Source organism: Falco naumanni, chromosome 11, assembly GCF_017639655.2.
Source record: "Falco naumanni isolate bFalNau1 chromosome 11, bFalNau1.pat, whole genome shotgun sequence".
NCBI lineage: Eukaryota > Metazoa > Chordata > Aves > Falconiformes > Falconidae > Falco > Falco naumanni.
In genome coordinates, this window is record NC_054064.1 from 24,491,282 (window position 1) to 24,503,405 (window position 12,124).

The 12,124-nt window shown below is 44.0% G+C and overlaps 1 protein-coding gene across 2 annotated transcripts; it reads right to left on the minus strand.

The window, feature by feature from the left end:
* Positions 1-4,772: 4,772 nt before the first annotated feature.
* PRDX1 (peroxiredoxin 1) lies at positions 4,773-12,111 on the minus strand. Of its 2 annotated transcripts, none has more exons than XM_040610411.1 (6): positions 12,070-12,111; positions 9,110-9,236; positions 8,110-8,263; positions 7,702-7,824; positions 6,720-6,850; positions 4,773-5,147 (listed from the first exon to the last, which is right to left on the minus strand). In XM_040610411.1, exons 2-6 carry the CDS (start codon positions 9,213-9,215, stop codon positions 5,062-5,064), a joined length of 600 nt encoding a protein of 199 aa, XP_040466345.1. In that variant the 5' UTR covers positions 9,216-9,236; positions 12,070-12,111; the 3' UTR covers positions 4,773-5,061. The 2 variants fall into 2 exon arrangements, with proteins under 2 accessions (XP_040466345.1, XP_040466346.1); XM_040610412.1 differs by lacking the exon at positions 12,070-12,111 and adding an exon at positions 12,047-12,065.
* Between the last annotated feature and the right edge of the window lie 13 nt (positions 12,112-12,124).

The window sequence follows — 12,124 nt, forward strand, 5'->3', positions numbered from 1 at the left end:
CTGTTCTCTGAAAACTTAATTACAGATATCCATCTCAAAAATAAGGGAGTAAGTATTCTTACATAATATATGAGGAACGCAGGATGTGTGTATCGAGTTTGCATGGCAAGGTTTTGGCAGCAGGGAGGCTACACAGGGGTGGCTGCTGTGAGAGGGTACCAGAAGCTTCCCCCATGTCCGATGGAGCCGATGCCAGCTGGCTCCGAGACAGACCCACTGCTGGCCACGGCCAAGCCCATCAGCGATGGTGGTAGCACCTCTGTGACAGCATATTTAAGAAAGGGAAATAACCTGCGTGACAGCAATTGCCGCCAGAGAAGAAAGGAGTGAGAATATGTGTAAGCAACAACTCTGCAGACACCAAGGTCAAAGAACGAGGGGAGGAGGTGCTCCAGGCACCCCTTTGCACCCAGAAATACCCTTTGCAGCCCATGGTGAAGGCCACGACGAGGCAGGCTGTGCCCCTCAGCCCATGGAGATCCATGGTGGAGCAGATCCCCATCTGCAGCCCAGGGAGGACCCCACGCCAGAGCAGGTGGGTGCCTGGAGGAGGCTGTGACCCCATGGGCAGCGTGCACTGGAGCAGGGTCCTGGCAGGGACTATGGACAGATGTGCTGTTTGGAGCAATTTGCTGGCAGGACTTGTGACTGATCCCATGGGGGACCCACACTGGAGCAGCCTGTGCCTGAAGGACAGCACCCCGTGGGAGGTATCCATGCCAGAGTAGTTTGTGAAGAACTGCCTCCCATGGGCCAACCTGCCACAATGTGGAAAATTTATTTCCTTCCACTTTTACTTGGTCTTCAATAGGAACAGACAATTCATTACCTAAAGCCATTGCCTGTAAAACTGCAGCAAATGGGAGCTTTGCCATTTATTTTGAGGGCAAGATCACACCACCTGAGAGGTGATGTCAGGGCTACTTCACCACAGCTGTTAACGTTCAGTTTCAAAGACTGACAATAGTTTGCTTTTGTTATGCTAGTTACATACATTTTTGAAATAATATATAATTACATACAGTTTTAATAGTTTTACAGATCTCATCAAACAGCAAAAATCCCATATATATTTATATAATTACATCTACTATAGCTGCTTACCAGCATAAGCACCTGGTGCTGTGTACTATAGCCCTCAAAACCAATATAACGTATTAAAATATAGCCAATTTCATTATCATGTTGTCGGTAGATGTCTGCTAGTACATTTGTTTCCATTGGCACTCTGCTATTGAGATGAATGTAGTATCATAAATTTCTGTAAAAATCTGTAAAAGATACATACAGGTACTTAAACTGATCCAAAGAATTTTTCAGGGATTATCTTAAGACTGAAACTTCATGTGCTTGTAAAATGTTCTTTTGCAAGACAGCAAGCTGGTTATATAAACCCCCAGTAATCACAGCAATCAGCAACAAATAAAAAGAAACAGGAAAGAGGCACAGTAAGATGGGTTTCAGTTTCCCTTCATCCAACTATTCTGAGTGAAATATTCTAAAGAAACTAATGAATACAAGGTTGTATTTATAATAAGCACTCAAACTAGAATGATGTGCAATCACCCACACATTAAAAAAAACAAACATCACATTCAAGATTCTGTCCTTTCTAAATCGCATCTGCTGTACGCACCTTCAGGGAAAATCCCACTAAGCAGCAGATGCTATTTGCAACAGCTGTTAGTCTTGTCACCAAAACGAAGAGCTGCTGATAGGTTTTTACCTCACTGGAAAATACGGCACCCATTGATTGTGAAAGCAAAACCAGTTCATGACCATAATGAAAATATAATGTGCATCATTCCTCAATAAATGAGGGTAATAGTTATTTGAATGTCATAAAAATGACACCAGTCTAAGATGTCGTGATACTAGGAGCAGGGTGTAAGCCCCAGAACACTTAATAGAGCTTCCAGGCTACATCTGAATCAATATTGAGTTTAAGCCCAGAAATAAACCCCTGTGTGTTATCCATTTTGTGTGTTATACCCATGGAAACATTAAAATGACAGCACGGCAAACGTTCCCATAAGTGCCTCACACAGCTGAAGAACAAAAGAGATGTTTAATTGCATTAATTCCCACAGTCAGTCATTTGGTGCAAGCATATAATACAGTTCCTAACCCACAGGTATTTTGTTTCTTGGCTGTTTTGGATTTCCATATCATCATTTACCAGCAACCGTGATGTTATACACACCCCGCTGGTGCCTCAGCTCCCAGGGAGAGCCCCACAGCCGTTACAGCCGCCATGTTTACCTCAGCCACAGAGCTGCCTCTGCATGAATACTTCAGTGGCTATCAAGATTAACCATTTTCACAACAGGAAAATTAACACATGAACGCAACTGTTACTATTGGGACATTTAAAAGGTGGGAGGTAGTAAAAATGTGCTGCTGGGCAATGCGAGCTATCCCTCAAAGTAGGAGCGAAGGTAGCGGTGTCAGCAGAGAGGGAGAGCGGCGGCAGCTAGCGAAGCCCTCCTGTCACAGCTGGGCCGCCCCACGGCCGCGGCACAGAGGAACGAGGTATCGAACGGAAGGCGTCACACCGGAGAAGCCGGTTAAACAAATGAAGATGGCGGGTCTGTACGGGCCACCCCCACCCGCACGGCTCCCATCCCCCGCAGCCCGCCACCGCCCCCGCTCCCGCCCCCGCTCCCGCCAGCGCCCGCGGCAGGGAGGTGAGGCCCCGCCCGCGCGCCCCGCCCGCAGCCAATCCCCGGGCTCCGCGCGCGCCGGCGGGAGGAGCGGCGGCCGTTGGGAAAGCGCGGGCAGCTCCCCCGCCGCGCTGGGGCGGGAGGGACAGGCAGCGCTCCCGCCCGGGCCGGGGGGAACCGCCGCAGGGAGCGGGTGGTTCGCCGCCGCCGCCAGGCCTACTCCCTCCCACCGGCGTCCTCTGATGGGTACGCGGAGCCTTGCTCTGCCTTCTGGGAGGGGAGGTGCAAGACCAGAACGTGAGAGAACTCCCTTGTCCCCTAACAAGGGGTAAGCGACAGAGCAGCTAGTAAGTCTGTTCCTTTTAAATGCAGTTTTTATATTTGAAGTGACTGTGCTTAATGATTTGAGAAAGGCTGTTTATATCACTGAGAGGCTGAACTTGGTCACTGATGCGTAAAGGCCCTCAGTCTGGGCACAGAACAGGCTGATCTGCCAGGAGTTAGGCCTTCATGTAGCATTATGCAATGTAATGGCCCAGCCAAAACAAGTGCAATTTTATTTCTAAGAGCAGAAGTCGCTTTAAGTCACATCATCAGGGTGAAGATTCCCATTCTGTAGGGCTAGACCATGCTAACACTGTACCCTCCAAAGAACTGCCATAATCAATTTTGCAACATTTCAAGGCTAATATAGCTGGATACAACTAAATTTTACATTAGATCAGCCCTGACTTTACTCTTGTTCATTTACTAGGAAAGGAAATTTGATAGATAAAGGTAATCTTGTGATCAGCCATACTAATTACTGTTCATTCACTTAGCTTAAACCATATCCTATATTTTTGTATACATATATGTAAATGCTCCTGTTACTTCTCAATGCCACCCTAGGATGTTAGCCTTATTTGTTATTCTTTATATTAATAATTTGAATTTTAAATACTAAGAAAAAATGATAGAATCACTTAGGTTATAAATGACATTTAAAATGGAGTCAACTGTTTTATCTAGCATTGCCCTAGTCCGCACACTAAAATGATCCAACTAAGCATCACTTTTACATATCTTCAGGAAGATTTGTGGCACTTGAGCAAGACCCCATGGGATTTAGCTATTTTAGTATTTATTTGTACTTGGTAGTAAGGCTTCTGCTGTTAAGTATTTTTTCCAACTGCACAAGACTAGTTTACTACTTAAGGCATGCAACTTTCACTTCTGACTCATGCAAGTAGCCCTGGGCCTCAACTTTGTTATTGCTCACTTTAAGCAGGACAGAGCTTGTTTACTGCTTTAGGAGCTTAAAGGCTTAATCTTTACAGGTACATAAAAGACCATAGGGTTGTAACTCACAATAACTCCTTACCCAAATCTTCAGCTCTGAAGCTCAGGACTTAAAAAGATTGCTGTGTAGTTTCATGGTTATTACAAGTTGACACCTTTATGTAACTTAAGGCCATAGTCCTGTGTTTTGAGTTTTACAGCACACATCATTTGCAATATGAAGATTAGAAACAAGGCTGAACACATTTGAGTAACAGATTATTTTTTAGTGCCACCCTTCTTTTGATCTTCATCATATGACGAGCTAATGGGTAACTGGCATATTGTCACTCCCATTCCCTGTATTGAGAGGTACTAGCAATTAATATTGTATATCCAAGGAAGTCTGCTTTCCAGAAAGCCCGATCTTCCACTCCTATACAGTGTTCAAACTTGATGTTGGACTCCCAGTAGTTTAGCATGAACAGTCATAGCTTTGACTAATGTGGATGCAGAATTGTGTAAGTTGACACAGTGCATGAACATGCACCCAGCCTTTGCCAGTCACATCTACACCTCATGTACTGCACACTGTAGTAATGTGTAAGTCTGACAGACCAAGTTTGAAGAACATTCCTCTACCTAGTAGCAAAGTCATGAAGAGTGTAGGGAGTACTTCAGTACTGCAACATGAAAGCTTAAGTGTTGGTATCTCCATTCTAACAGAGCTCCAAAAGGCCCTTAGGAACAGATGTCTACAGACAGTTCAGTACATGGCCCTTTCAGAAGGGCAGCCTGCATTGCTTTTGTGCCTCCTATATACACAAGAAGTAAGCAGACCATATGCTCTTTCCACAAGTTTAATAAGAGTTACAAAAGGATACCACTGGTCTATATGCAACACATGGCTAACCACATACACTGCATTGTCACTAAACAGGGTTTGATGTACAGATACTGATCATTAAAGTTTTCTATGAAGGTACTGTCAACAGGACAAACTTTCCTTCAAGTAAAAAAGTTACTGTTTATACCTACAGCATGATCCCTTGACTCAGATGCAATGACTTAGTCAAAGTTCAGTAACTGATGCTTGCTCTTTATGTAAGGCATACTAGTTTCGACTCAGACTGAAAATTTATTTCAGCTTGGAGAAATACTCTTTACTTTTCTGAACATCAGGCTTGATTGTGTCACTGCCAGGCTTCCAGCCAGCTGGGCACACTGAAATGATAAGAAAGGTTAAGTCTTAGCAGCTACTCCTGCAGAACATGTTTTACACAACCTTAAAGCAAACTAGCAACTCTAAACATCTTTGCAACATACAGAAGAAAATGCATTATTCAGTGTGGCATTATGTTCCGTTTATTTTACTAATTTCTATTTGCTTACTTGGTAATCACATTAAAGGAACCAGCATTCACTGACAGACTAGCAGGGCCTTTACACATGCACCCCTCCCCACCCCACTTAAAAGCTCCACAGAAGCTTGACAGCAAGGTCAGCCTGGGTCAGAAAGGCTTTACAACTACTACAGTACACTTCTCTCCTTGGATCCAGTCAAGCCTATATTCTCCTTACCTTTAATAAGCTCTAGTACCATTCTCCAGTTTAATGGGGAAAGGGAAGAAGAGTTAAACTGTCTCTAGTTCCCCTATATGGCTACCAAAAAAGCCACCAAGATGCAGAGTTGCGTGGCCTCAAAATTGCAGGGACTCCTGAGCAGCATTTTTTGGACAGTCTTCCTTGCATACAGCCATGCAAGGCTTGATGCTTGCTCCACACAAGACTGGCAATTTTAGCTATAGTATTCTCAGCTTCTGAGCATTGCTATACACCTAATTCTTGTCTATTCTGGTTTAGATGACATGGCAGTCTAAATCTGGATGAAAACCTTTTCACTACTCCAGGGCACAGTAAACCCCAAAGGCTTCATTTACATTGCATGTGACTGCTCTATCATCAAGTATTAGGGATGTCTCCTCAGCTGACAGATGGCATACAAGTTCAGAAACACTGATTCTCTTTGGGCTATAGGCTAGCCACATTAGCAGCTTGTTTTAATAAAATCTGCCACTGATTTACCAGTTCTGAAGCAAGTTAAGCACAACCAGCAACATGTGTCATTAGTTAATGACAGCTGAAGACTACCAAGACCTACATAGCAATTTTGAGTTCCTGTAACCTAGTTCACACTTTTCATCTGCAGTGCCTTTAAGTTCCTGCAGGAAAGCTACCATCCTCAAGCATCTTATCACTCCTAAGTATGGGCAGAGAGACTCTTACTTGTTTTTCTCTCACTGCACATTGACAAATATCAGCAGGTTTTCTGGGAATCCACATGCTTTGTCTAACAGAGTATGTTAAAACTGCTTTGTCTAACAGAGTATGTTAAAACTCTGCATTAGTACTCGTTATCTCAACCTACCAAATCCAAGAGCATCATCCAAATTATGCAACCTTGCAAGTTGTTATTACATGTTCTTCATTTGTCTGAAGCATTTTCTATGTCGAATTGAAAGAGAGACAACTACTATGTGCTCAACAAGACATCCAGCACCAAATTAAGTGGTATTGCAACATTAGCAAGTACTCAATGAACATTTAACTGCAAAAGGATAATTATAGCACTATGGTGTCCCTCAAGTAGCTTTTCAGAACGAGCTGCATTTCAAGAGGCACAAGTGCTTGCTGTGCACAGATCAATTCAGGTATTCCGTACACCTTGATTTAACTTGCCTAGTTAGTGTTCTCTAGAAAAAAACCTGTAAGATTAGAAAGAGGAAGAACTCTTACCTTCACCATGTTTATCTGTAAACTGGAAAGCCTGGACAAGTCTGAGGGTTTCATCAACAGAACGGCCAACAGGAAGATCATTGATTGTTATCTGCCTCAAGATCCCCTTCTCATCAATTATGAACAGACCCCTAAAAAACCCCACAACCTTGAAGTTAAACACAGCTTTTGAAAGACTGTTTAGACTGAAGTGAGCTTCAAAAAATCCAGTTTAGTATTCTATTATTATGGCATTAAGTTGTGTCATCTGGTATTACTGACCTCTTCCTAGAAACCAGTACCTTCACTGTATGCATAGCACTGAAACATTAACAGTCAAAAGCCTAACATTCAGCAGGAACTGGGAGGGACAGAGGTCCATCAAGCCACTAACAGGAAAGCAGTGCTACCCATGTAGGGAAGATATACTAGTGGAAAAATAAAATGGAAGAGAAACCCAAGACAAAAATGAACTGGAGACAAGGCATTCTTACATTTAAAGAAAAGCTAAACACACTATTTTCAAAAAACCCAACCAAGCAATGGCTCACCAGTGAGCGCCTCCAAAGTAATGTTATGAGCATGACTGAAGTCCCAGCAACTTTAACTGAACAGTTGATTAAGAGATAAGGCTTGGGGTTTAACTAATCTATATTTTAATCACTAAGTATCTGTAAAAACTTCCATGACTGTAGGTCTTTCATTACCAGTGTTTGCAGAAGCTCATCGGCAGGAGACTCCTGCACAATGCAGACAGGTAATCAAAGGGAAGCAGCAGGTATTTATCTAGCTTACCAAAACCATGAAGTCTGAATGCTAAGGAGAACCAAGCAGCATATGTCCTTGTAAGAGTGTCTGATAGCTGGAGCAGTTAACATCTACAATAGCCATTAGCTTCAGCTTGTTGCAGGTGTTCAAGTATATGCAAGGTCTGTGTCCATCTGACATGCTCCACGTATTTCAACTCAGACTTTAACAACAAGTTTACTTTCTTGCTTATTACCTGTATGCAATACCTTCATCCTCTTTAAGTACTCCATATTCTTTGGCAATGTCACGTTTTGTGTCAGAAATCAATGGGATTTTCATAGTACCCAAACCACCTTGTTTCTTAGGAGTGTTGATCCTAAAAGGAAAGAAATTCAATGTTAAAAATACGGAGAGTTCAGAATTAAGTATAACGTACAACAGAAGCTGATGCCTTCTGCAATATTATACTTTGTCTGCCACAAGGCAACAAAGAACTGAACGTATGTACGCTCGGTTCTGTTCAGAAGCACCTGGCACTACCAGTACTTCCCAGTTGTCCTTTGGAACTTCAGTAAACAAGTTTGAATACACTCAGGATTTGGTTCCTGCAAGAACTGAGAACAGGCAGAACATTCTATTAGGTTAAGAGGCTGATTCTTACCAGGCAAGGTGACAGAAGTGAGAGTCAACAGAAGCTCCAATTACTTCACAGTTAATTTTCTTGAATTCATCAGCTCTGTCACTGTATGCAATAATTTCAGTTGGACAGACAAAAGTGAAGTCCAGAGGATAGAAGAAGAACACAACATATTTTCCTAGAAAAGCAGTATAACCAGTTAGTCTCTTACCTTTCCAGGGATTGTCATATCCAATATCAACCATTCAAATACTACTAGAGGAGAAAGTGCTTGATACAACACTAAAGATACAACTTTAAAAATCAAATGGCAACCTACAGATGCCTCCATTTTAAGGCTTGGTATAGAAATGGCAAGCCCATAAAGCACCTAAAGGATTTACACTTCAGACAAATACTCAAGGTCATTCTACAGCTAATAACACAGAACCCTATCCCGCTAAGTCTCCAAAACCAGAACCCTGTGAAATTTGACAGGGAATGCCTGTCTCCTGGGTCTACTCCCACAGGCCTGCCCAGAGTACACCTACTACCTACACTAGGAAGACCCTATGGTTGACTACTAAGAGTGCAGAAATACCACAGGTCTGAAAAGCTACAAGCCAAGGAGACATTTTAACTCAGTGGGTGACTAGTCTGTACCTACTCACTGCCCTTGTGCAGCCTGAGGGCCAGTATTGTTACAAAAGCCTACAAGAGAAGATTCTGCTCTTCCATATAGTTTGGAGATGTTACATCAGTCTCATAGCATGACAGACAGGACAAATAAGCCTGATCCCAGATTACAGTTTAGATTAGTTTTATGCTAATTAGCAACAATCATAGCTGGGACATTCAACCACGCTGCTGACAGCTCTCCAAGCACACCCCACCCATCACCGATAACCACTGTACAAGTTATTTCAGTCCACTGCAAGTGGTCACTATTACTTCAAAACAAAATCAAGATTTATCCTTAAGATACCTTCCACTCCTGCACGTGGCCAGATTATATCTGTGTAATTAGACAAGCACATAAGCTTACCTTTATAGTCAGAGAGTTTGATGTCTTTGAATTGTCCATCTGGCATTACAGCCGTGGCAGTAAAGTCAGGGGCAGGTTTTCCAATGAAAGCATTTCCTGAAGACATCTTGATTTAATCTAGATAGGACTTAATAACAATACAGTTTGGATAATAGTACATTTGCACCTGGAAGTAAGCATTTATTCAAAGCATCTTATCAGTTCAGATCAAATACCAAAGACTGAGGATCAGCACTTGGTCTTGCAACACAAGGCTTGAGTGAAGTTAAGTTTTAACTTTCTCACTTGGGTTGTCCAACCAAAACACTTCACAGCCCCACATATCCAGACCAAGGCACTACATTGATTAATAGCACTTCAAGATCTATGGCTCATTAGCCTCCTAATGATACAGTAATGGTTATCTTTGACCAGTAACAGCACAGTCTAGGAAAGGGCTAGCACAGGAGTTTTAGCAGTAGTCACTAAGTCTTCCTATTCCACTTGCTGAATGAGTTAAGAAGGCTGGGAGTTTTCTTAGACCTTTTGATGAAAAGACCTTTGTTCAATTTTATACAGAAATTTAAGACCTCAAACTATTTTCCTGTTGATTCCAGAAAAACTTTCGTTAATCCCCAGGAAACGGTGCTCTGCATAACTGCATTTCAGCCTTTCAAACAAACCTTGTTTTATTTGCAGCTAGACACATGGTATACACGGGAATCACATTCTATGTTAAGGCTTGGTGAAATTTTAATTGTAGATCAGTACGGCCAGGTTGTTTCCCCCCACAAGTCTACTGAAAAAGAGCACAGAAGGGTACACAAGGACAAGGGAACTCTACTTCTGGCTGCCTGCCTTAAAAACTAGGCATCTGTAATATGCCCTGTACAGTATTTTTACTCAGTCTGAGAATGCAGTATATCACTTCAGAATTCCAGTTACTTCCAGAGCATAGTACTTCAAATAGGTAACTGGGACCCTTGTTTCTTCAACTCAAATCTTCTTAAAAGTAATTTCACTGAAGTTATTCTATATACTGGTATGAGCACGAGTCACCTTGGAGATAAAAAACCCCCAAACTCTGAAAGGTTAGCATGAGTATCATGTTGCTAGGGAAAGTTTCTTCCAAGCCCTCCCTGCAAGGCACCAATTCCATTCGAAAAAAGATTGAGTGGCGCATTTCTTGGCTCCTTCCCTCTTGCCAGCCACTTTCTTCCTAGAGAACTAGCCTGTGAGCTGTAAGCATTTCGCTTTCAATCCAAGTTTAGTCTTTTCAGTAACGGTTTTACCTTTGAAAGTTTCCCTTACATACCCTGACAGTATATGGACAGTGACCATTTATCTCTCTTCCCATTTTAAGAGGCACCTACATGCCCAGCATTTTTAACTGCCTTTTGCAAAGCTCTTCATCCCTACGTTCATCCAAGGATTTAGTCTTCAACTGCAGTAGACTGGGAGAAAGTTACAAATTTAGGAGGCCAGAACTAAAGAGTATTCCTAGGACTGCACTGAAGCAGCCTAGCAGGAAGACATCGATAAGCCCTCTCTCTGCCAGGTACCACATGTAGCCACGAAGGCAGGTGCAACTCTGAAGCCGCAATTCTGTAAGAGGGATGGGGGCCGATTGCACAGTATTTATCCTAGATGCCTCCAGCTAGTGAGTTTTATCTTAGAAGCAAGAGCTGGTTTGTCTGGAGTGCATGACCCCACATGTTATCGCTGAACTACATTCTTCTCTATTACTCCAGCTCAAGGTCATCCTTTTGCTCAGTACTATGCCAGTCCTCCTTACATTTGTTCCATCAGCAATCCTCTGGATTATTTCCCGAGGTATTCAATGTCAAATAAAAGCTGGCAGATTGCTCTTTTGATACTTCCCCTCTCTAAACTACGAGTTATTGCCCCCTTTTCAGATAGCATGGAAGTCTAATACTGGGAGTTTTCTTGCAGTATAAGGGGACTGAAATCTATCTGCTTTCCTCGGAGCACCTACTGCGACCTGCCAACATTTCTGCTTTTCCACGCGCGGTTAGCATGTGCTCCGATGTTCTGCTTCGATTTTTTGCCACAGCATTTGATAACCCACAGAGCAGCAGACCACAGAGTCAGCTTTGTTTCCTTTCATTCTAGAGAAAAGCACGGACGCTGCAAATCAAGCACACGAGCATCTTTCAGTTGCTCACAGCCACACAAAGCCTCAATTATCTTCAAAATGCAATTATAATAAACCAGGCCTGCACTCTTAACTAGCAATTCATACCTTTAGGGTACCGTGAACAAAAGCGAAAGGCCATTTCAAAACACACCATCAGCCTGCCGCTTTGCTACCTTCAGACTGTCACAAAAATGCGGTTACGCTACTGAGCTGCGGTCGGCAGAGAGCGACACCGCCGCAATCCCCTGAGCTCGAGCACACCGCAGCCAGGCACACGCAGACCACGACACGCGTTTTGCTGAAAAACCTCCCACAAGCGAGATCAAGGCACTCGCCTGCGCAAAAGGCCATCACCTTGTCCTGCTAGAGGGGCCGCCTGCCCCCTGCACGCCCCCCCCCCAACCTGGATCCAGCGTTGTATTTTATTAAAGCCCGAGAAGGCGCCATGCCCGCGGGGGGGCCGCTCGCTCCCGGCAGGCGCTGCAGCCCGGCTGCGCCCCCACCCCGGGGAGCGCCCCGCGGCTCCTCCCCGTGCAGCACAACGGGGAAAGGCAACGGGAAGCCGGAGCGTAGGGAAAAGTCCCCTATCCCTCCCCCCCAAAAAAAGCGGGGGGGAACCACTAAGGGAAGAAAGCAGCAGCCCCAGCAGGGCTGTATACAGACAGCAAGCGCTCACCCTGCACGCTTCGCTCGAGAGCCCATCCGCGCGGAGGGCGAGGGGAAAACAAAACACAAAAACCGCACAATGCAAAACCCCCAGGTACACCACCACCCCCAAGACACCGCCCCGCGGCACGTACCCCCGCCGCGGCCCCCTACTCACCGAACCCGGCCAATACCACCCAACTGCAGCAGTCCCCGCCGCGCCGCCTCTTTAT